The sequence below is a fragment of the Platalea leucorodia genome, assembly GCF_965183815.1.
Source record: "Platalea leucorodia genome assembly, chromosome: 4".
Taxonomy (NCBI): domain Eukaryota; kingdom Metazoa; phylum Chordata; class Aves; order Pelecaniformes; family Threskiornithidae; genus Platalea; species Platalea leucorodia.
The window spans coordinates 3,542,692-3,569,080 of NC_138826.1; the positions used below are offsets into that span (position 1 = coordinate 3,542,692).

The 26,389-nt window shown below is 41.2% G+C and overlaps 2 protein-coding genes across 5 annotated transcripts in view; one reads left to right on the forward strand and one right to left on the reverse strand.

Annotated features, from left to right (window-relative positions):
- The window catches only part of DOCK1 (dedicator of cytokinesis 1), a 315,877-nt gene that overhangs the window by 178,241 nt on the left and 111,247 nt on the right, over positions 1-26,389 (reverse strand). The window lies entirely within an intron of this gene.
- The window catches only part of INSYN2A (inhibitory synaptic factor 2A), a gene marked incomplete at both ends in the record, with an annotated part of 31,626 nt that overhangs the window by 1,471 nt on the left and 3,766 nt on the right, over positions 1-26,389 (forward strand). Inside the window, one exon of the mRNA XM_082310431.1 lies at positions 19,019-19,090. Coding sequence (XP_082166557.1) covers positions 19,019-19,090 — 72 coding nt within the window. The remainder of the gene's footprint in view (positions 1-19,018; positions 19,091-26,389) is intronic.

Below are 26,389 nucleotides of genomic sequence, written 5' to 3' on the forward strand. Positions count from 1 at the left end.
CTTGTACCTTTTCGAACGAGCGCAGAACGAGCCGCTCTCCAAACAGGATTAGCGAGGATGCTTTCACATCAGCAATTTGTATTAACCGTAATACCTCACACGGCATGAAAGCAGCAGAAAAACCTTAATTCTGTAAGAGACTTACCTTTTTAAGATTAAGGGATATTATTACAACTCTTAATATAATTCCATTAATGGCATATGAATCTTGTCTGGTTTACTTTCACCTTCTGAATTTTTAATGCTGTTTCTTTCAGAAGGAAATTAAATGAAAACTTTGAATATCAAAGTCTTCTTTACAGCATTCACACTACTCTACACAGGACAAAGTCAAGCATAAAGAAACAAAATTTTGTTTATCCCTAACTTACGTTAATTAAGTCAACCTATAAGGCACTACAAATAACAGTTACTATAACACAGTACAACCTTTAGTCTTCACCTAGACAGTTCAACCCATCTCTTACATTACCCTAACAAGCACTTTGCAGACTTACTTCGCTAATCTTTATTCAACGAATGCACCTCAAAATGGATGTGCGCTGTTTGTGTGTTTATAAATACTTCTGTAGTTAAATCATAATTTGGCAGAAGAAATCTGGATTTTAAAATAAGAAACCAGTAGCTCGTGCTACGTGAAGCAGCACGTGTTTTCATTTGAGTCAAAAAGGTACATCTTAAGATTTGTAATTCAACTCTTTCTCTACGAATATAGAAATCAACTCGTTAATCCTAAAAATTCAAAGTGTTTTTCATTAAAAAATCATCTTAGCTGTTGGACAATGCTGTCAACACAGCCTTAGCATTTTTAGTTTATTTTGCAGCTGGTTATAGTATTTTTAGAATACCTTGTCAAATCCTGGATCTTCAGACTGGGACGCTTTTTGATCTAACAGAAACCAACACAGGCTTACTGATATTTTTTTTTTTTTTTAATTATTATTCAGGAAAAGTATTCCTCTGACTTTCTTAAGTTACAGAAACTGCAAGAAAATTGGAAATAAGTGGCATGCTGCTTGTCAAATCACAAAATATAGAAAAATATTTCTTCATCGTAACTCATCACCTGATCGTCGAGAACCCCGTGTGTATGAACACACACATCTACCCAAAGTCATCTGCTATAAATACCAGTGCTTCCTCCATACACTTCCATATCGACTTTTTATCTTGTCCCAAAGACAGTAGAGCAACAGGTGCAGCAAATACTTTTTTGTATTGCCCTCAGATGAGCAGACCCCTTTAATGTAGCCAGCATTAGGAGTGTATCCCTGCCTTCAGCACAAAAGAGATCTTGCCCAAACTATCGATGATTGCTGTTATCTGCAAATAATCCTTCTGCAGTTGTCAACCTGACAAAGCTGTAGCCTCTATTAGCCCTACAACAGTGCAACCATCCATAAAGCCCAGTTCTGCAGAACACCTCTACGGCCTCTTAGACACACAGACTTGCGTATTAGAGTCTGCAAGACGACGCGTATTTGACCAAAAAGAGCCTATTTATTAGCAATCCTTTACTTTCCCCTCACAGGTTCCCCAGCAATGGTGAAATCACCACCTAAAGATACACCAGACAGCTTGAAATCTTTTCTAACATGCTGTGGTATGTGGAAGAGACAATTAAAATGTTCTCGTGATCCTTTGCCATTAACTGTAACCAGTGGCAGTTACACCAGTGATCAAGGTTAATTATACAAAACTGGAAACAAAAGCATCTACAAATCAACATGAGATTGCAGATGGGGGGGTTCTGTTAAAACACAACGACATACAAAGGTGCTGCCTTAAAACTTACCGAGAGCAGAAGAGGGTTTCTACTTGGAGCTGCTTTCAGCTCCTCTTCCACACGCTCTAGGCATGTCCCAAACGTGCCCCCTCCCAGCTAGACACGAAGGGTGGAGAGAGGGGGAAGGAGGAGGGAAGGGAGATGCACACTTGCGTATTTTCTCCTATTTTAGGAGTTTTTGTATTCCAGATCCCTCCAGTTGTCTCGCACCTGGGTGATTTTGAAGGAGGTTGCACAAAGGAGCCCAGCATTAGGCTTGGGACATTTCTGTTCTCCACTGATCACGCTCCAGAGCTGAAAGAACAGTCTGTTCTCGTGCACAGCACCAGCGCGTTATTAACATGAAGCCTGTCTTTATCCCTATTTCCATCAAATTAGGCAACTATTTCAACAATAGGTTGCCCCATCCTTTCATTAGAATAATTCTTTCCAATTATTGCATTCACTTTTACAACATTTTTGCCACAGAGACCCACGACCGTGTACACTATTACATGTCTTCTCAATTTTAGTACATTCATCTTTCTTCCCTTTATAACCAGGTGTTAGGTCAGTTTATAACAAGAAATTAAAAGCAGTGCTACTGCTACATCTCTGCTTACTGTAGCATATACCAGTCTTCCCTCTGCTAAAACAGAAAACAATGTTCTGTGTTTATGGCACTCTCCTCGTTTTCTTATGTATGTTATACTCCTTACAATAACATACATCAAGAAACAAATACAAATAACACACTTCTGGTAGGAAAAAAAACAAACAAAAAAACAAAACAAAAAAAACCCCCAAACCTGCAGCTAAATCTCTTAATCAGATTTTTCTCCCTTCAAGAAAATCAGTGTTCTTTAAGTGCTGTTGTAGTGCCATGGGACTAGTGCTCAGTGGATTCATTTTCACTAATACGCTGTAGGTCCTGAACTGCTATTACTGCAATTCATCACTAAATGAGTCTATGCCAGCAAAACTGTATCAGCATCTCTGAAGACAGCAGTATCATCCTTGGGGTGAACATCATCTACGTAGACTTTTCAAAATGTCAGTACTACATTATCTACAATTAGCAACAACGCACAGCATTCAACTTGGCTGAAAAGAAAGGGAAAAGCCACCGGAGGAGGACGAGAAACACAGAGCAGCTCCAACGCCCGACGGAGCCGAGGGCTCACGTCGCTCTGCCAAAGCTGAGACTTCGAGGGTGCAGCGTGACCTCTCTCTTCCTCTGACCTGGGATCAGGCCCCATTTATTGGCCACAGAATGCAAAATTTGGGCCATCAGGAAACACAGCTCTTACCATCAGGCACTCCATCATTTTCATGCATTAAATCTATCTAAATAACACAGAGTAGATTTGGGGATGGGGGTAGAAATATTATCGCTAGCCTGTGACTCCCCCAATATCAAAGGAAATTATTGAAACTTTATATTTCTTATGTGCATCATTATTTGCTAAGTCTTTGGCAAAATGATAATTATACCTTACCATGTGGAAGCTTCTACAAAAAAAAATTACATCACAGCAAAAGGCATTGAACAATGTTTGTGTTGTCATGCATGAATAAAAGTGACAGAGCTACAGCTTCAATTAAGACTCCCAGCTCAAGGTTGAAAAAATGTTGAATATTACATGATGCAAGGTGCCGCTTTACAACACAAAACAAGTTTTATGCTCTGAATGATGTTTGCTTTGTCTTCCAGTAAACTATCAGCAATCTCTATCAACTATAGACATATCTGTCTGTATTCAGATACAGTGCATTCAATTAAGCAAGCCAAATTCTGCTCTGTATGGAGCCTCGCTAAGGCCAACAGGATTGAAAGCAAAATGCAAGTCACTAATTCCAAAACCTGGCTAACTAACACCTATGAAATATATAACAGAAGATGAACAGATAATCAAAAATATTTTGCTGCTGGAGAACACCGATGACCTGCCCTTTAAATCCTTACCGTGAAAAGTAACAGTAATCCAGGCCCTTCTCCTTATACAACAAATCAGCAATTTTAATAAACAAAGTACTCAATTTGCCAGCCAAAAATAAGTCACAGTGTTTTGACTCTGCCAGGCCAAATGCTAGACATTAGACAAGAGTTAAATGAACCTGTTTCAGAGATAATTTATATTCATTTATTACTCGACAGTGGCTAAGGAATTCAAAGAGCTCTCAACAAACATTCATGAAACAAGCAGTCCCAGGCTCCTTCAAAGAGGCTTTGAAAGAACATGTTCTCATGGACGGAATTTAAATGTCATTTCACGAATAAGGGATATTTGTGTCTCTTATTATCATTTCTAAGCAGAAAATAAACCAATACTGTGTGTGTCTAGATGGACGTTTGTACCAAAGAGAGGACAGCTTCACCCAGTGCAGAGACAGCATCCTCACCCAAGTACTTCTGTCTTAAAAATACTGCAAGCAATCATCCTCAAGGTCACAAGAGTTGAGCGTAAGCTTACCACCCTGACTCAGGAACGATGGCAAATGAAAGTCAGATAGCCAAAGCAATTATTGCCCAGATTGTTTGCGTTTCTCCTTTTCAGAACATACTTCAAGCCCAGTCCAGCTATTCAGCTCAGACGAAGGAGACAGAGCAAATAAAGGCAGTAACAACCTCTGCTGTCCAACTCAATCCATCTGCACACATGAGCCAATACTCTTAAAGGAGTTCGTTATTTCACGTGAGGAGAAAAGAAAGCTTATAGAGTTTACAGGAATACAGCCGCTGAAAGCACAGCCTTTGCAAGTAATGTGCTAGCTGCAGAAATAGCATGACGTGGTTTTGTTTGGGATTTCCCCCCCGCCCTTTGGGTTTGTTTTGCTTTTTCAATTACAGTCACGGCAAAGGAAAAGTTTTAGAAAATCATTTCTAAGAGAAAACCTGGAAATGGAGGGAAGCAATAGATAGATAAGCTTAACAGCATAAGACAGCTGCGCTACAAATAAATATATGAAAACCAGAAAGAACAGAACAAATCCCATCTGTGATGCACAAATTGTATCACATACTGAGTGCCACCAGGTTTTAAGAGACTGTAACAGCGGTCCTTTGGAACAGGACTACGATGACTAGCTGTATTTTCCACTCTGTGACCTTTACATGCACCCGTTCTGCCTGTCCTTTGGAGCGGTCACATTCATTCTGACTGTTCCTCTACCTGAGACCACCTCCTAAATTCTCATCCCTTTACCCTCACTGCAGTTGTATTTCAGAGTATGCATCGTTTACAGGTCATTCCCAAACATAGATACACCAAAACTCCTTGGAGATTGTAACAATCCACCTTTCCACGGCAGAGACTGGAAATCTCTTTGGATGCATCTTCCTTAGTCAAGGAAAAGAAATCATTTTTGCACAAATCAGTGCTTTGTGGATCTTGCGATCCTTGGGCCAGTGGATGCTTGGGTGGGTTTTTTTTAAATTCTAATCCATACATACCATTTTCTCTGGTGTTTCCACAAAGATCAGTCTTAGAGTGAAGCATCCGACTACTGCAGCAGCAGTTTTTATTTTCTAGTTCCAACAGCAACAGAACTCCTTCCTTTTCTTACAGCCATTCATATAACTACTCCCTCTCTTTTTGTAAGTATACGGTTAATTCTAATTATTAACAGCTGAACTGTCAGGCTTCGTCATTGCCCAAAAGGTGTATGTGTCACACCATAAACTTGGAGCCATGCTGAAGCAAAGTGCATTACATGATAATTTATGCTTTTCCATCAGGTCACTAAAGCAGTTTTAAGACGAATTCTTTGCATGTGGACCCGTGACAAGTCCTATCCCCCTTGCCCTGTGCTTGGTTCCCAAGTACAGTTCATCCCTCAGCCATCGCTCAGATGCTCACGTACCCTTCCCTGAAAGCACGATAAGTATTAAGATGCCATAAAAGCCCATTTACTTGCCCTCACCATAAGTAACCTGGTTTACCAAGCTATAAACCAGTACTCCAGCCTTCTCCCTTCTGTACTCCCCCCAAGCACAAATCAAGCAGACGTGGCAGAGCAATACGCTACACACTGGCGCCTCACAGCTCGACATCCCTCGGCACTGCAACAATTCAATTATAGGCCAAAACTGCCTGTTTCCTAATGGAGACTGTTTCAATACCTGCTGTCAGTCCACATGAGCACCCTTGAGCTCTCCGATTTAAAATTCTCAGTAACCCCAAATGAAAGCTGATTATCTAAGATCCGGTATCATTCAAGGTGAAAGATCCAGCATCACCCAAGGTTTAACCTCATATTACACTTTTTCTAAATTACATCACTAAAAACCAATCTGGAGTTAGATCTACAAGGGCAGGTAACATGAGTATTGCATAGACCCTCAAAACTTGATGAGATTTATATTTTGGATAGGATTTTCATTAGAGTTGGACAAATTTATTCTGTTGCTCATAATCAAAGCTGCAGATCAAATTGTCAGAGTGGATAAAAAGGGCAAACTTTCATAGTTCACAGACATTCCTGGAACATGTCGTAGGTATTCAGAGTACCCAGATACTCTAACATTTAAGATAAAGAGCACGGTCATAGCTAGCTTACAGCTACTGAACGTCCTTTGTTAGGAACAGAGTGGTAGGAGGTTTAGAACAAGCAAATGCTGATCAACAAAAATGGAAAGTGAACTGTTAGCAACATCCAGTATGTGGAATAAACATGAAACAACAAAAAAAGAAACATCACCTTTTTAACAAAGTTACTTGATCTTAATGCTTACCCTGTTTTCTCAGAAATTTACTCCAGGAACTTTCTGAGTCTCACAAAATATAACTTATTTTGCTAATATATTCCAGCTATTTATCGCCTATACTATACAGGCACAATTCAGAGAAAAAGTATTTGAGGTATTCAGAAAAATAATTTGATTTATATCTAGTTGCTACGCAATAGACTTTAAAAACAAGAGGAAATATCAGTCACCGCCCTGCCTCCCCATTTCAGCAGGGTTCCACAGCACTTCAGGCTCTGAAGCGAAATTAAGGTTCAGGACTTTTCCATCAGATTGGCTGCAGTGACACAAAGTTACAATAAAAGCAAACTTCCATGATTTAAATCTGGAAATACTGGTGAAGTCATATAATGAATGATTCAAAAAAGTGTAAGCAGACTACGTTCTTGCTAAATATATCCATATGAATTACCGCAGATCATAGGGGAAGCTTTTCCAGCTGTCACCGAGCTGTCCAAATTACATACCTGCAAGGAGAGTTTTTCTGCTAAAGCAGTCTTTTAAAGACGATGTTATTTAGGTACTGAATTACCAGTTTTCACTTTAAACAATTAGAGTAATCCTTTAATAACTGCATTTTGACTGTCGGTAGTATTAGAATCCAAAGAGACAGAGCAATGAGCCAGGTACCTATGCAGTCATGTAAAAATGAGACAAAATGAGCTTTATAGTGTCAAATTTCTCACTGCTCTTCGTTCGCCAAGAGATTAATCCCCCGATTTCTAATTGACACCTACTTCTGAGCCCTTGCGCTTACACAAAGATATACTTACCTCTTATCCTGACTGGGGAAAAACGGATTTTGACTGGACAATTTTAGGAAGCAGACTTGTCTGCAGAGGGGCGTTTTGTTTTTAAACTATTGAGACTCCCTGCTACCCCAGTTCCAGAATTAAGGCATAAATATGCAATTCAGTCTTAAGAAAGCTCCCGTGCAACACATTCAGGGAACTGAGGGTAAGCAAGCATTGGAGACGATGAAGAGTTTGAGCTGGATGCAAATATCTGTGGACAGTTTCAGAAACCGGAGGGAAACACCTTCCAAGGGAGGAGCTCCTAGGCATTTGTCTGCCCATCCTCCCTGCTGCCACCCCGGCATCACTGCTGGCTGCTTTCTTTAATTACAGACCCAGGAACTGGTCTCAGCTCAGACCTTGAAAAAAATAAGGTGGTCTACACTGTTTTGTAGCTCTTAATGGCTTCATTTTGAGCTTTGCAAATACAGAGGAATTTTGAAGGTAGATGAGTAAATAGATAACCAAGTTAAAATATGCAGAGCAGTCCAACCCAGGGGCACGGGCATGTATTCCCTGTCTGCAGTCAGCACTAGGTTACTCCTCCCTATCACTGAACCATTTTTTCCATGTCATAAGCAAACACTTAGAAAAGCAGCAGTTTCAAAGAATGCTTAAGTGAAACTGGGACAATTCTGAGCTCTTTGTGACAGCTTATTGTCATGGTTTGGTTTTGCATCGCATGGAGCAGCAGCATAGGGATCGGCTGTGTCACAGGTCAACCAAGAGGGAAACTGCCATTCAGAGGGAGACTGGAAATCTCTCCAAACATATCCAGCTGTGCTTAGCCCTCTTTTACTAGTAAGATGATGACGGAGGATGTTTTTCACCACATCACTTGCTGCATGAACAAACCAGAAGAGGACAGACAGCACTGTACTGGGTATACTACAGTTTTTTTCTCTTGCTTCCAATATGCTGAGAAGACGCGATAGAAGCTGAGTGTGGTCTAATAATTCATCAGCAGGAGAGACTGGATTGTAGAGATGAGCAGAGGCATTTTGCCATTAACAAGGCAATTTACACTCCGGAATAGTTCAACCTGGCATGACTTAGGTCATTCCTTTGGTAAATGCGAAGAGATTTGTTTACTTCATTATCATCTGTACAAGCTCAGGAAAAATTCCCAGGGATGAGACTTTCTGAGCATCTGTGTACAAAGCTCAAGCAAACGCCGAACGGCTGCTCTACCGATTCTCCTGCACTGCAGTGAAATCTCAAACTACCATTATTTAAGGAAATCGGAAAACAGAAAGTACTGACACTTGCAAAGAGTTATTCGAGCTGCAACGAGAGTTCTGCACTTCCAGGGTCCTTCCTGCTGTTTTTTTTTTCCTCCATACAATTCCCCATCCTTCTTGCAAGTACCACACAATCAGCAGGATCACTGGCCAGCAATCGTACTCCCTATTCTCAATTTTATGCTACTGCATAATATTTAGAATTTTAAACAAGCTCTTTGGCGTGCATATAGTACGGCTGATGTAGTTATTATTGTAAGCTGGTATAGGCTTATGTATGTAACGCATACAGAGTATTGGAGCTTGCACTGAAATCTCGATCACTTTGAAATTATGAAAAAATACCACAGACTTAATTCTCCTATTTTCCCTCCATTATAGAAACAACGCCTGTTAGCAGCCGCCTTAATTTAAAAGTCCGAGTCAAGCAAAATCCAAGGTGTTATTCACCTGTAAATGCACTATTAGTTCATACCTATGGAATACCCTTGGGTCTGATCGCTTGGGAGGCTTTCATTTGCATTAGAACCGTGCAGTTATGAATCTCTGCTGTGGCTGACGAAGGGCAAGCCACGGCGCGGGGAGCTGAATCATCGCTCGGTAGTTGAGAAACAATTTGGCTCCGGGTAGGAGCAACAGGGAGGTGTGAGGCAGGGATTTTTGCCTGATGACCACACCGCTGAACACATCGCTCCAGCTAGTCCCAAAAATTACACACAGAAGAAATTAATTTTAAAATTAGGTGGATTTGGGGGTGGAAGAGGAACGTAACATGCTCCGAAGCTGCTGTAGAAAGACGGGTGCAGCAGACCTGATGATGAGCTGCGGGTTCAAAAGTCTCAGCGTATCCGAGTAAGGATGCTCCGAGGTCAGGAGCAAGTCACCTTAGAGAGATTTAGAGCACAAGGGGTAAAGAGAGAGACCGCATCTTAGCGTAACTTCCCTGATAACCCGCTGCAAGTGTCTGGCCTAAGAACGATACACCACCGATGGAGTTGCTACTCAGCTAGAGCAAACAAATTCCCTGAGTTGTTATTAATACAAAGGTTGACATTTTAATTATCCTCCTGATTTTTCTGATGAGACAACAGGGGCACAGATATTCAAGAGAGACGCTAGACCTCGTATGCACCTAATTCCTGTAAGATTTTGTGCTTTCACTTGAAATACATTTTAATTCTCTCCATTCTCAGTGGGTTTTTTTAAATCACTAGACAGCCCTATTAAAATATGTATTTTTTTTTTAAAACCCTTCACTCCCTGACTAACCTGAGTATAATATAAAATGTATTTACGGGGTGAAAGCACTTGAATTGCTGTCTTGGGAGTCATGCCATACGCCCACAGTGCAAATACCTCAAAAAGAAAATTAGTCATCTGCTTCCAACTGTCAGGATTCAGTAAAAGACAACAAACTACTGTCTTGGAAACAGTCTGAAAAATCTCACCACTGAGCTTCTGTACATTTCAAAGTATTCTCAGAAACCAAATTAATAATATCAGCCCTGTAATAACAACAGATCGGGAAAAAAGTGGAAAAAAGATTCTGATATTCTTTTAGAGCATCAGAGGATTTCTGCTTTCATCCTCTGCCATCAGTTAAAGTAACCTTTCAAAACTGAGTTAGTGAATTTGTGCGGTGTTTCTTTTGCCTTTTTTTTGTGCACGTTAAAACATACTTGTACCCAGCATGACAGCTAGGGTCTTCCCCGCTGTTTTGATGGCAGCCAGAGGCACGGACCGATCCCTGCTCCCTCCAACCGCGCCGCTGCGCGCCCGCCCAGCCTGCGGGCTGCCTCCCACGCTCCCTGCAGCTCCTGGGCTGTCGTTTTCCTCACAGAGAGGAAAACTGTATTCATTAAGGTTTAGTTAATCCTCACACAGTAACTACTTAAAGAAAACCACCCCACCGATGTTGACCGTCAGGGACCTAAGCTGAGACGGAAAGGATAATGTTGCGTCCAAGTTCCCAGTGCCCCGGCAGGGCGACGTTCAGGTCTGGGCACGTAGCTGGTATTGCTTAGAGCTGTGCGGCTCTCCGTGAGTTCTCCCCAGCTCCCAGAGCACCCCAGAAGCAAACTGGCTTGTGCTTGAGCTCCGTACCATAGGATTTCTGCACATCTGCTCCAGCGCACAGGCACTGGGCTCTGCTGCAGCTGCTAAGTCTGTTGATGGTTCCCAGAAAAGCGGCGCTGGTAACTTCAGACCAGCACGGGAAAGAACCACCGTGAAGGCAAATCCTGACTACAAGTCCACATGACTTTGCTAAGCAAGTCGGGCACCAGCTTCCAGCTGGGTGGATCCGCTACAGGTACGAGACAGCTCCACAGCCCTTCTTGGGTCTCTGCAAAGAGCTACAGCGCAGTAACAAAGAGCTGGCTGCTCGTAACCATAACGCAACCAACCTATTGCACATAGAACTAAGCTAACAGAAGACAACCGACCCTGATCCAGGGCCCACTGAGGCCCCTCTCTCTAGCTGCTCCGCACAGTCCGAGGACTTCCACAGCGCTGGTGGAGCTAGCCCCTGCCGTGTCACATAAAGGGGAACTGATCCGCTCCAACACAAGTACGGAGCCCATGTTTACTGGGAGACACGCCAAGGATGCTCCCAGGGCTTGTACTGGGGAACTACACAGGCAATGCCAACAAACACCAGGGAAAAAAGAAAAATCTTTAGGTGAAAGCCAAGGAGATCAAAAAAAAAAGGGGGGGGGGGGGGGGAATAACGAAGCACCAAAACCCAACATACCTCTGAAAAGCATGAAACAATTCAATGTTTGCATCCAGCTGTAGACATCAAACAAAAAAGCTTCAAGACAACTGCCCAAAGCACAACACTATTCTTGATTTTTATCGGGCTGTACGGCTATCATCTATAAATGAAAACTGCTAATTGGTTAATTATGAATGTAATGAAAGCACAGCAGCAGTAACGCTGAAACCATTTTTCTACTGGTCTACTGGGCAAGTGGTTTTTCAAAACCCCTTTATATAAGCCAAAGGCAGAACCAAGGTGCTTTATGTCTGTACTTACCTGCTGGTCTGACAGCAGAATATAAGTTCTCAAGGGAACCAGAGGCAGATATTAATCCAACGGAAACATGATTTTGCTGATAGAAACGCGTTTATATGAGGCTTTCCATCCAACTAGAATGGCAAATCTTTCCTAGGTTAGACTAAACCTATATGGCTAAGCGGGATTTATTTTAACCCACAAAACATATACAAGTGATTTTCCTGCAGTTTACAGAGCTAAAACGTGACTTATCCAAGTCATAAGGACAACTAAAACACACATGACATAATGAAGTCATCTTATTCTGCCAAAAGGCAAATTATGTTAACAGTAAGTATGGATAATTTTCTCTTGCAGCGTAGTTATTAGCAGTATTAGCTCTGTAATACCTTACAGTAGGAAACAAAGGTTTTAGGAAGTTCTGCACCAGACTATATATTTTTAAACCATTATTCTGTAAAGACAGATAACATTAGCGTGTTTAACTAGCTATGCTATAAACAGTCCCAGCAGGACTAGGCCGTGCATCGCAATATAATACCCATTTATACAAAGGCTTAAGGGGAACCATGGCCTACGCTTCCTCAGCTATTCGGCGCGGCCAGAACTGTCACTTCAAAACCACTTCAAAGGCCCACTGCCTCCTTAAGATAATTTGTTTCACTATATTTTAATAAAAACATCAACAACAACAACAAATTCTTCAAGTCTGTTTATCCTCCTTGTTGGTGGTAATACATCAAAAGTGTGATGAACATCAATATCGTCTAAAGAGCATACCCATCAGAGCACAAACACACTCTGAAGCACAGCCACTTCTGTAAAATCGTGCCATTAAGTAACTCAATTAATATGAAGTATTCCCTACATCCCAGCAGATAAGGGGAGACATCCAGATGTAACACATCTATCCTTCCAAATGGCTTTGTAAGCTTTTTTTCTTCGTTTTTAATACATGTCCAGGACACTTGAATTAGTGCCCCTTCACTAGCTACCTACGGAACAATAGTAAAAAAATCAGCATACATAGACCTAAGCTTCCCTCTCTGAGCTCAATGGGGTCTCTAATTTATACAAGCAAAAAACTACTCAAATGCAAAGAAGATTTTGATGTTACAGTTGGTATTTTCAAAAAAAGCCTCAAGCAGGTGCACGAATTCTGCATTTCACAGGGACTTAGAAGGTGTAATTCCCTTAGGCTGCTCTGAAAATTGCAGCCTATTATTAGTTACTGCCAGTCCATGTCAGCAAAACGGTTGCTCTTCATTATAATATTTTAATACTTGGAAGTGTTAATTGAGGTTAAGCTCAGGTTGTGCCAAGAATGCTAAGAGAAATGCAATAAAACGAAAGCCTCCTGAAAATAATACGTAATGTAGATAGCAAGCATACGCAAAAAACTGAGTATGGAGATGAGACATCCTTCCCAAGGTGACACAGCCGACTGGAGGCAGGCATAGCACCACGACTAACCTGGATCCAGCCTTCCTCCAGAACCCGACCGTGCAGCACCGCACGGTGCGCGGGACTGACCGTGCCCATCCGCGTACATCCGTACGAGCACGGAAAATACCAGATGTAAGCTATCAAAGAAGGAAGCTATTGGAGTAATGACGACTTCTTAGTGTATATCAAAACACGTTAGATGCTAAAGTGCTATGAAATACAGAAATAACGGGAATACCAGGGAAGCTGATTAAACATTCCAGTATAGGCATTCAGTTCCCTTCTTGCAGATCAGCATGCATCCCATCAAACCAGGAATGAACAGTGCCATGTTTACTTTGCTATACTGGCAGGATTTAAAAAACAAAACAAAACAAAAACCAAACACAAACAAACAAACAAAACCCACAAAACAAAAAAAACCCCACACTTACTCAAGTCTATTTTTTGTTATTTTTGGAAAAGAAACCATAACGTAGTACAGGTTCTAGCTAATTACCCAGAAAGCAACCTAATTAAACCAAAAGATTTCCTTCAGCATCCACAAGATAAATTTTTTTCCAAATATAAACATCTTTCCTACTCTGATCACTGAGGAAAAAAAATGGGGAGTTGCTGATCGGTAGGGGAAGGGGCTAGGTTTGGTGGGGTCTTATTCGTGGAAGTCAGAAGTAGATGTCAAGAACGAACTTGTGGTAGAAGGCAAAGATGCCAAGTGCTCCCCTCTGACTGCACCTCACACGTTAATACCAGCAGATTCCAAGTGTTGCATCTTTTAGGAGGCCTGAAGCGAGCAGTCCATGCTGCAGCACAAACATGCAAAACTCCGCATCGAAGAGCCCACAGGAGCACCCAATGGACGGCACGATGCGAGGAGAGCCAGGAGGAGGTCGGGAGACAGAGATGACAACCAAGAGGGCAAAATCAACAGCCTCTTGCTCAACATTCACAATTTTTGGCCTCACCTCAGTACCAAAACTATAACTAGATCTCAATTTCACTTGAAGGCTGATGGACTTTCTTCTTCCTAAGAGTGCGTAGGCATTACGGGCACATCCACACCTCGAAGCAGCAGCAGAGCAGAGGTGCCCCAGCTTACACAGCAGACGGCTCAGCACCACCTCATCCTGATCAAGTTCTTCTTGAAGAATGGGTGAAAAAAGGGAGAGACTGAAGCAAGTTATAAAATGTAATACTACTTACACTTAAATCAATGAGCCGTTCCCAAAATCAAGATGTTAAGATTGGTAAAATGAGCTGCAAGGCTTAATGCTGAGATTATTTTTACGTGAAGTACTTTGCCCGCAGGAGTCATAGCTTGGGGGGAACTCCCGGCTCCCAGGCATCTCACTCAGTACGGAGTGAAATACTCCACTTTGGATCTAAAATAGACCAAACCCAACTTTCATTTCTCTAAAAAGAAAACAAATTTTCTGTAGGAATCTTTGTTTTGTGAAAAACTTCACATTTTACAGGATTTACCCATACAGAAAAACACTGACTAGTTTACCAGTGAAGAAAAAAGTTACTAGATTTTAGCCTGAGTTCTTCTACACTAAAATTAAAAAATTATTTTTAAGAGGAGGGGAAAAAGTAGCTTATCCAAAATACTCCATCTCTCAAGGAAAGCATAACCCCCCAGAACTCTGCTCTCCTGAGCGCGGTGTCCAGGCTGGGCTCGCAAACTGGTTTAGCCATTAACACTGATGGGAAGCTCTGTTTTTCAGTGAGTCCGCGCTGCAGATCAACCTCGCTGCCTAAGATTTACACGGAAACGCTATGCCAACAGTACAGTCTTTGCTGGCATGAAGCAGATTAATTCCATGCAAGTGTTTATGTAGATAATTATGTGAAAACAAGAAAGTGAAAGTCTAAAGCCCTGGGGTATCAACAACAGAATTCTTTCATGAAGAGTTTAATTTATATAGAAATAATTGAATTTATAGTGTACTAACACTCACACAACACAGTCCTGGCTAAAGAGCTATCAAATTGCCTTCTGGAAACCAAACGCTGTGACGCCAGGTAGCGTGCTCCGGGCTTACAAAGCAGTCTAACTAACAGGGTGGTTCAGGGAACTGACTAAATCCGTAGTTTGAAAGGAAGACCATCTCTGAAAAGCTGAACGTATTCAATACGGAAAACGATGCTTTAAGAAAAGTTCATCATAAATTACATCTGACTTGAAAAAAAGATGTATCACCATAAACAGTTCAGTTTGTGAATGACGGTGATGCTAGAACCAAGCACTGCTGAGAGCGTAAGCTGAGAAATCAGTATTTCAAACTGATCACCCAAATAGCATATAATTTTTAAATACTTATATCAAAGGACCACTTTCATCAGCTTAACGAGTCTGCCTTATACCATCAACTAGGAAATACGTTTTTAAAGTATTTGAAAGTCTGGAATTACTGGGCATTTAAAGATCATCATACTCTTTAGAAACTAATTTAAATGAAATACTGAAAACTCAATTTTCAGAAAGACAGTTTATTAACCTAAAGTGTATATGATAGCTTATTTTTAATAAGATACCAAAACCACCGCCAGTTATGGCAGCAGGACTATAGCTCATGACTGAACCGGCGCACCCACCTTAAGACCAAATACAGCACGGCTCTGGCTAAGTAAGCCACCAGCCTCCCGGCGTTCGGGGAGTCTGCACAACTAAAATCCGACTGCTTTGTTAAGATGGGCGTGGTGCTGGTGGGAACCGGTTGGTGAACCATCATAGTAGCGACCCTACCCCTACTTCTGTTTTACGGGTGTGAGCATACAGGGCAGCTAAGGATTCAGAGACACATCTGTATGATTTTTAATACTGCAATATGTTTATTTGGGTGTTTAATCCCATATGACTTCTTGCTGAAGCGTTTCTAAGTTCTGCGCCAGACCGAGTGGGCTAGCGCTGGGATACGCCACCGCTGCAGATCTGTCCCGGGGGCTCTGGTTTATCCCTCCTCTTCTCCGCTCGGGGGTTTTTAGCACACACAGGAATACTCCTCATCCTCCCTTCTCTTTCAAGCAAAAGAGTCTCACCTTCTCCCAGTCCCACAGTGAAAGCCATGGTTCTCAAACACCCCAGTTGGGGGGGGGATAAATAAAAATAATAATAAAAAACCAAAATTAAAAATTAAAATTAAAAAATTTAAATTAAAAAATTAAAATTAAAAATTAAAATTAAAAAATTAAAATTAAAAAATTAAAATTAAAATTAAAGACTTGTCAAGATTCACTGTAAACAGATGACCTGGCCACCTCACTTTTACAGCTGCCGCCAGAAACCTCGCTCTGTCAGAGCGACTCCCTCAGCGCACCAGGCACGTCCCTAAAACACAACCAACCATCTTCCTAAGGAACTTCCCAAGTAAGATGATGTCGCTGTCGCGCTCTGTCACTGGGCTTATCTCACAGTAATCCAGGATCACGGGGACAGGTCTTAGCAGGATAAATAATGTGGATGCTACAGTTGGCTTTCATAAACACTGGACTTTGCAAAACTCATTAGAAAACCCTTATTATTAAATTATTTCTTAAACAGCAGAGCGGAGAGGCAGGCCAGACGTGAACAGCGGGGACCCTGCAGCACTGTGCAGAAACAGGAGAGCCCGGCAGAGGAGGAGGCGGTCAGCCTACGAGCCAGATAACTAACTGTGCCTTTGAACGGTGGTTTGCAGGCGTACAAAGATGAATGAAAATGTCCCAACTGGGAACTAATGAGAAAAAACCACCAACCTGGCACCCAGCACACTGTGTTTATGTCTTTACCTATAAAGAGGCACTCAGACAACGGTGCTGTATTCCTCTGAAGGTGATTATTAACTACCCTTTACGTCCTCAGTAAATAAAGGCTTTCATCAACTGATCCGTAAACTAAATGTTTTATCTTTAGTAAGAGTTTTTAGTATTTGATCAATAGCTTGGAAGAAACATTGTACAAGTCCAAGTTTAACAGCGTGGCAACAATTTGAATGTCGACTTCCAAAAGATTTTACAAGGGGAATTGAAAAACAGATACTACTTCACCCCTCTTAGAAGTAAGAGATACAGATACTACTTCACCCCATAAGAAGTAAGTATAATCAAATATAAACCAGTACTGGTTTTCTCCCATAAGGAATAGTACATAATACAGACATTCTGCTTTGTAGAAGTTCTTTTGCACATCTGGCTTTGCTGTTGTGTTAAAATTTAGCAATCTAGGTACTTTGAGTATGTTCCTCTGAATAAGAAGTACTTCTGAGGCCACTGACTTACTGCTTGATATCAAGTTTCAGATCCATAGCGTTCCAAGCCCTCTTCAAATAACAAAACAACCACCAGAGCAGCAAGAACTCTACCTTGCGTTTTGCTTTCAGAAGGTGAAAAAGTCTTTATTGTAAAAGTCGTTTGACCCCACTATGAACTGCTGCCTGTGCTACCGCTGCGCCAAGGAGCCGCGCTCACAGCCCCAGCGCGCTTGGCCCTGACGCCCCCCCGAACGATTGATCATCAGAGCGATCAGAGTGGAAGCAGAAACGTCACCTGTGAGGACAAGCTTGGTCTAGCAAACTTCAGGGTCACCCTCTGCCTTCAAGTTCACACCAGTAAATTTTCTTCTCAAAGGTGTACATTTATATAAAATATATCAGTAACGTAATAAAACTTTTAAACCAATATTCAAACTTTTAAAATAGTAAAGAAAAGGGACACAGGACCAGATGATAATTTTCAAATTAAACAGTATGTTCACTAAGATAAATAAATAGCCTTTACAAAATAGCATTTACAAAATGCTGATTTTCTGTCTTAGGGACAGGCACATTAAACAGTTTGCGTATCATTTCCCAATAACACTTTGTAGGTTTGGTATTTTGTCACATAAAAATTAAGTCAACGTTTTTGCAAATGTTGGATTTTTCTTTATTTTTCCTTATTGTTACGCTGTCGGGGAAGCAGAGAGAAAGGTGCTCGGTCCCCGTGGGGAGGGATGGCGCGGAGACGCCCCTGCTAAGCCAAGCGAACCCCAAATGGTGTGAGGTCAGTCAGCTCCACTGCTTGGGTGTATTTTCCGCATCTTTAACTTCCATAGGTGAGGCATGAACCCATTTCTTTTAAAAACAACTATGAAGGAACTCCGCAGGTACTAGTCTGTATTTTACACAAACACAAAATAGCTTTAAAAGATCCTAAGTTTGTGATCTTACAAAAAAAGGAAGTACTACTACGTCAATATTAGCTTAGGAATTTTCATTTTAAACTTTTTAATCTAATTTATTTATTCTAATGAAGTTTCTATGTACAAAAAAGTACTTGCATACCTTAAAAAACCCCTTTTAATTCAAATTCAAGTCAGAGACAATACATGGGTAAGTTAAGAGACACTGCTGTAACAGACTTCACAGTGTGAGAAAGGATAGGGGTAGGCTAGGGGAGCACAGGGAATGTCAGTTAAATGACGTTTTCTTTCTTTTAAGACATAAACATCCCTACAACAGATCTTCAGACCTCATTGCTGAAGGACAAAATTCCTAAATAGATGCCGTTTTCCAGCATTACATGCTACACATCCACTAGTAACTAGGAAAAGCCTCGTGTATTTGAGAAAGCAGAAAAAAACCAGCAAACCAGCACTGTCATGTCGGTGGGAACTGTACACGTGGCTCTACCATGATGGTTCATCACTTTGGTACAGAGAAGCTTTCGGCAGAAGGAGGTTCACTTAACTTGGTTTCCTTGTTGTTTTCCCTTTTAATTTACAGAAGTATAACAGAAATAAATCTTTTATTTTCTCCTTGCAGTCATTAAAGACTCATTTTCCAAAATAACATCATCTTCCCATTGTTCAGTGAAGCCGAATATGCTATTTTTGATCCTGTTTTCCCAATGGCTAGATTTTTATATTCAATATTAAAGTTTAAAAAAAACAATCCTGAAGTTCTGATTTCTATGAGAAGTACATAGAAGGCAAAAACATGTTAAAATAAATTACTTTTTAATGACCTCGTGTTCTTGTCTTTGTAGGCTTTCATATCGGACTGGTCAAGACACGGCTAATTGCGACACATGCAGGAACAGTGCATGTATTATCTATAGGTAGGTTAAAAATACTAATATTCCCACTTTTTCCTGGGTGAAAGTAATGATCTGTTCACTAATGCAAGATCAATTGTTAGCCCTGATTTTTCAATAACACAATAAGAACAGAAAATAATATCACTAAATTAATGAAATTCAACAGACACCTGTTTCCAAGCCTAAAATTTTCAGTTCAGAAATAGATGATTATGGTCAGTAGTAGTGCTGTAGCTTTTGGATGTGAAGTGTTAGAAGGGGTGAGCTTCATTTTCACGTAGCTAGAGAGATTTAGCGTTTTCTGCTCAACAAGTCAACATACTTCAAATTTCTACAGCAGTATCAACTGGACTCAAAAAGTGATTTTGACAGACTTTATAGCAAAGAGAACCCCATTCAATCTGGACAGTTTTATCAGTAAAATGAGATTGCTACCCAGGCTTTTATGTACTTCTACATTAGTGAAGAAGTTTTAAAACATGCATGGCAAACACGTCCCGCCCAACACGAAGTTGTTTAAATCAGGCATTTGCAGTCTTCATGCAACAGACAAGTGAAGGCTTGCTGTACCTCTACAAAACGCTCCTTTAGCAGAGCTGCTGTGAAGGTGGACGGTTCTGCAAGGTGAATATAGGTTTGTTCGTTACTGCCCAAGAGATAAAAAATTACAAACTGCTTAAAGGTTTTGTTAAAGATTATCAATACTTGCTACAATCTCTCCTTCAGGAGGAAATACTTGGCGTTTACTCACTAGAAACACATCAGGTGCAAAAGGTGAATGGATACGGCTTTTTATTTCTCTAAAGCGGAGGTTCCCCTGCTAAAGGCTATCAGCCGAGAGACCCATTTTGGCACGTACTGCATTATAGGGAAGGAACAACAGATAGGGGGTGGGCACGACATGGAGCCGTCCTGCGTCCGATGATGTGTTTCATACTGACAGCTCAACTGCCCTCCTCCATTAGAGTCTTAAAAAAAACAACTGAGTATTTTTCACGCGTCGCAGGTAAGATGAAAACAAATGCATCTCACTATTAGAGTATCTCAGAACATCAGGCAATATAGTACAGGCGAAAGCGTATCAAGATGACTATTAATTACAGTAAAGACACAAACTCAAATGAAGATACAAGTATTGGCAGGGTCTGAAAAACACAGGATTTCCCCCTTCACCCCTTAATTCTCTATGTGGTCTCTGATTTAGGCAGAAGACCTGGAGGTATTTATACACTATCTCCTAGCTGCCTAGAAGTCAAGGGAAAAAAAAAAAAAAAAACCACACCACGGGTGGAAAACTTCAGCCTTCAACTCCATCTTTTCTACTTACCAGCTACCTAGAAAAGGGAACGATGCTGTTCCGTGCAGGGGAAGGAACCAATTACTTTATCCATCCTTTAGAGCCATTTTCCGAAGCATATAAATAACCAAAGCCTACCGTGCCTCCCTTTTTCTGAGCTCACCCCTGTGCCAGGGCAACCTGGGAAGGTACAACATAGCACATTTCTATCTGGGAAATGATTTTTGTTTCATTAGCTGCAAAAATCCAGTTGGACTTTTCTAAAAATATTGATTTCTAGTCAGCAGATTTAAAAGTTAAGGAAGCTTCCAGTTTCTACCTCTTACACTCACTGCAAATGAAGTGAGTCCAGAAATGCAGATTGCAAGCGTTTCCCTGCCGAGAGACTACCAGCGTGGCAGGCGGGTCTGGCCCTGCGGCACTGCCCACCAGAAGAGCCGTTTGGACTGAAGCTGTCGGTGCTGGGCATTCGCCTCCTGCAGCGCTTCCAGGGGAAGTTTTAGCAAAACTCAGCTCAGCTTTTTGACAGACGAGGAGAATACATGCTGCAGGCGAGACGTCTAAAACCAGAAGACAGTGCAAACCAGGGGAACTGTGAGAAGAGTGAATTACTAAGACAAGATAAGATTACTAAACCAGAAGGGATAAAAGAGAGATTCACTGCTAAAACTACCACTGCGTCAGACTTCTGCTCCTCCACAAGGCAAATACAGTACCGAAACCTCTGAAAGAAGTGCAGCCTCACATTAATAAGGATGCTAAAGCTACTCGTAAATCTAGATGCACTGATACACACCACACCTTTCCTAAGGGTTTCCATGACAAGTGCTGCATAGTCATTTCTAAGACAAAACACCTTTTAGGAACAGAAATTAAAACTCGGATGAAACCATTCAAGACGCACGGAAAACCTGGGTATCTGAGGGTGCTGGACCCTGCGAGCCGTCAGTAAGCGTCAGGCGTCAGCCCGGGAGGGTCATCCTGGCTGAGCTACTGCAGGCTCCACAGACTGCTTTTACAACATGCTCCTGTTTGGGACCTGCCTCAGTCCTGAGCCCCTTCACCCCAGCAGTAGATAGGGGAGACCTAAGAAAAATATAATCAATGCCCATATGGGTCAAATCAATACTTTCAGGAGAAAACCTTAACTTTTCCATAATTTGCATTGCTATTTTTTTTTTTAAATATGATCCAATTTTGAACACAGTAACATTAAAAAATATTTAGAGCACTTTCAAACCTTTATTTTTAAACTGCAGTGAAACAGCATCTTAAAGGAACGATTAAGTTGCCCTACTGACTACCCAGCTGCATCCTGTAATGTCAAGTACAGCACAGATGAGATGCTAGAATGCAGAAACAATCAATGTAATTTAATTCTTCTCCCTCAAGATGACTTTTTAGAATATTAATATGATGTAGCACAAAAGCTAGAGACAGTGTAGAAGGCGACAGAAAGACTGTTGTACTTTAAGGGAGTTTTAGCTGCTTTTTAGTGTCAAAAATGCCGATCCTGTTAATAAACATTCTAAGAATAGGGTTTTGAGAATACAATTATTTTGCATATGAAATTTACATTTTTTGCTAAGACTCCAAATCTGTTTTTATATTGGTTTGTCTTTATATTGAAAAGAATATATTCTTCTTAGTATTAAAGAAAAAAGGAAAACCAGGTTCCCTTCTCATTTTTTTTAATAACTAGGCAACTGAGCAAACATTAAACACTATTAAAAAGACAAGGTACCAAAAACTTAAACTGCTCTAGAAATCAATAGGAAAAGAAACACATTTAAATTTGATTCTCCATTTCCCTCAAAATTCTATTTATTTCTGCTGTGAGAAATACCTTCAAGAACTTGACAGAAATCTCAGACCCGGCAGTCCCAGACACCTTCCGTCGCACGAGGCGAGGCGAGCCGCGTTACCGGCATCCCCCCGCCGCAGCACGCGTCGCTCCCATTAAACGCCCGTTTATCCACTGCTCGGAAGAGGGGGAAAGGCTCGAGTCGTCACCCCGAAGGCTTCACCAGCCTACGGTGCCTGGGATTCTGGTAAGGACAGGATCAGTTCTGCCGCACCTGAGGGAGCTCTACGCTCAAACACAGCAGAAAAAAGCTTTTATCGGGCAACACCATCACTACAGGTTTTAGAGCCTGAACATGAAGTCCCAACTCCACAGCACCAGTCTAAAAGAGTCACTAAAAGTATTCAGCATCGTGTCTTTATAGTCATTTCCAGGCAGTATTTAAAATAGTAATAAAAAAATGTGATTAAGTAGTAAAAATAAACAACCATTTTATCAAATGTTAATCAGTGTCAAATATTAACCTGTTCCATTACCATCAATATCTCATAAACCGAGGTCACAAAACAGTTTCAAAAGCATCTTCTACAAACTAACAGACAAATTTACAAACAAAAGGCAAACTTTTACATCTGTCTTTTACAAACTAATGTAGATGCACCATTAAAAATTTTCAGGGTAGAAAATAAGTTTTATTAGGGTATATTGTCTGGACAAAGTCAACTTGAATACTGAAGTCTAGCAAAATCTTGCTATTAAGAAGAAATTGCATTGATATGCAGAAACTGTACCAATTCCATAACACCCAAAACCCATGCGGACTAAATCTTCACAGCCTGTTTTATTCTGTGATTATCTTTTACTGGAGCTGCCCTTTCCGCTCCTGTTTAAATTACCATCCCGTGTGAATTTTAATTCTTGAACAGAAATCTGTATGAGAAAATGAGGCTTCTGTTTAATATTTTGTGCAGTATTCGAAGGCCTTTATCGTGAATTATTTCCGTGAAAGAGCATTTTGAAGAATTCATGCTAGACCTCCCTTTAGTCAAAAAGGTCAGCAGGACTCCATAGCTTTTACAAGGCTACTTCAGCTTCTGGAAGAAGACTTTTTACTGGAGCAAATCCCTAGCCAATTTCTGCACAGGGGGACCAAACAAACTGAAATCAAGACTACACTATTGTAGTTCTCGGAGGGAAAAATTACTCAAAGCTCTGTCGACTATTAATTTGGCTACTCTTCACTCCTTTGAAATTCGGAATTAATATAGGCTGGGTTTCAGTATTTAATTTTGTCTTCCATACCGAAGTTCTTCTAAGGTGCACTCCAACTATTCAACAGAGAATACATTAATAGAATCTCTGAAATTTAACCCTCCATACAACAGTGGCAAATGAAACAGGTTAAACTCAGGGTGACACAAGTTAACTAGCTAGCACAGAGCCCACATGGAAGTAGTTCACTTGCAAAGGTTACATATAGTGATAATCACTAAAATGAATAAATATGGCAATGCAAAGTGAAAAAAAGACAAGTAGACATAAATTCCTAAGATATCATCCGTATAGCAAAGCCAGGTAACTAAATGATGAGAACAGTAATTTTCATCATCTTTTTTGTTTCCTACCCCCATTTAATTAACTTGCATTCTTTCTCATCTGATCTCGAGACTGTAAGATGCTTAATACAAAAAAAATGGATCTTAATGGCTTGCTAACGCTGACAATGCTTTGGATCCTCGGCACTTGTGATTTTTCAGGTTGAAACAGGAAATTTAACAGAGATTGCTTAAAAGCGTGTTAAGCTAATTTTCGAGTGATTAGTGCTTATCTGGATCCCGTTCTTCCAAGATGTGGCATGCACTAATGCCACGTCATCCAATTAACGTGACCCAGAAGGAGACACGATGATATTCTTTAATTGCCGCTTCACCTAGCCTACTTAAATGCAAAGAGTTAAGTCGCTCTACAGATGCTTGCAGGATTTGGGCCTTAGCATTACAAACTAGCTAATAAAAAGGTAAAAAGAAGGGGTGTCGACTGAAATGAGAAAGGCTCGGGTTGAGTAGAAAGAGGAAGGTTTTCCCTTGAGGCAGAAAGCAGAGGGACAGGCTGCCCAGAGCCTGCGCAAGCTCCATCCTTGGAGGTTTCAAGGGACAAGTGGATAAAGCCCTCAGCAACCCAGTCCTGAACCTGAACTATTCCGATTCAGTGATCTTACAAGGAACCAACATATCCAGTCGTTAGCATCTAATGTCTTAAAATGATTCATGCTAATAATGTGTGACTGCGTTAGAAAAGAAGAAAACCCATCCGTATTTCTAAGCTTGTTGCTAGATACCCTCCCACAGTCCATATGCTTAAAACCAACTGGTTATGACTCCTCAAACTCTGTTTTCAGTCCCTTATACAGCAACAAAATTAGAAGAAGTTCACTCTAGTGCCAGCATGCAAAAAATAAACTCATTAACATATATTCTCAAAATCATTAAAAAACCAGGAAGCCAAAACCAGAAAATCCACCGCACCAATCCCTAATCCACAGCGCTGGGATTTAGAAGATGGGATTAGCCAGAAAGAAGGAGCCCGAGCGAGTCGGCCACCTTGGGCGCGTGCCTTGAGGTGTACGAACTGTCCACCTTGTCTCTACAACCCTTTATCACACAAGGGGCCCTGTGTACGTAGTTTCCACGCCTCTTGATAACACCACTGGATTTCACCCGCACGCGTTACGCGGCACGTGTGCCCGCAGGCATGTTGTGCCCCGCAAACTCTGAGAGGTTCTCAGGGCCCCCCAGAACGGCCGGAGGCCAAACGAACCCGGCGTTGATCCCTGCTGCTGCACCGTGAGCGCGCAATTAGAGAGTCAGGCCGTTCTTCACGCCTCTCCCCTAGGGCTTCGGGCACCAAGCGCACCCTCCTTCACTGATGAGCAGCTATTCAATATATTTTGTTTCTGTTTCTTTCCTGAATACCATTCAAATTCTGCATAGATAATAGTTGTGTTCCCAGTTTGTCCTGGAGTACTCGCTGTCACGGTATGCGAGTCTTCATTGTTTTCCGAACACAATAGCTCCATTTCACACACACAGAAAGCAGAGGCTGGGGGACCCTAAGTCCAAAGCAAAACAAAGAGAGGAACCCCACAGAGGTTCCTGCTGACTTAAATTCCAAAATTAAGTCGTGTATAAAAATAGTTTTCAAGGCAGCGTTCAGCAGCCCTACTGTACCCTCCACCTTTTTGCAGCACTTTGCCTCATGCGCTATAAACCCAACTTGCATAGCGAGTCAATGGCACTTCCCAGGGACAAAATGAGATCAAGATTCACGTTTCAGCTAGGCTCCTCGGTCAGCTGAGTGCACATCCATGCTGTGCAGTAAATAACACCAGGATCTGGGAACTGGGAAAGGAAGGAAGAAAAAAAAAGTTGGTTTTTTTTTTTTTTTTTAAAAAATAAATCTCATTTTGGGTTCCCTTTAGGCTGCTATCAGTCCCTAGCAGAAAACAAGATGACAGAAAAAGCAGGCTCAGGGTCCTCCGCTCTGGGGCTCAGTCAAGCACAGACCAACGTAACAGAGCTGCAGCTGCAAAGAGGGGTTTGATCAGTCCTGGACTAAACGTGTCCCGCTGTGAAGGAATTCCAGAGATTTTAATTACAAAGTTCTCGCCTGTGTTTAATGAACACATCAAAATAAAATTCTCAAGGTCTGTTATTTGATTTTATTTGGCCAAATTTTCATGGGAATGACATCTATGCAAACACTGATACACAGGCAACTGCCCTAAAACGCAAAGTTTCTGTTGTAAACCTCGTAAGTATATAGTTGCTTTGGAGAGAAAACACAGAAAACCAGAATAGTTATCACAGACAAAATATTACTGCTTATACTCCTTCACAAAAACAGCCTATCTATTTGCACTGGAGTTTCATGCACGGCAAAAATTTGAGATAGGTGCTGAACACGGAGAAACTCCAGCCCGGCGTTCCAAATGTGGCAACGTTGCGGGGAAGCGACCCATGAGTATGTCCTAATCCCATGTCTCATGCAAATATTTGCGATACTAGCATTCTATAATACTTAGATTCATCTCTTGGTTTTGTAGGGCTTATTCATAATTGTCACTCTATTGAAAAATATTATTATTTCATCTAAGGAAAAACGCTTCTGAGGCCAATAACTATAATCTCCATCATGCGTAATGCTACAAGACACAGAGTCC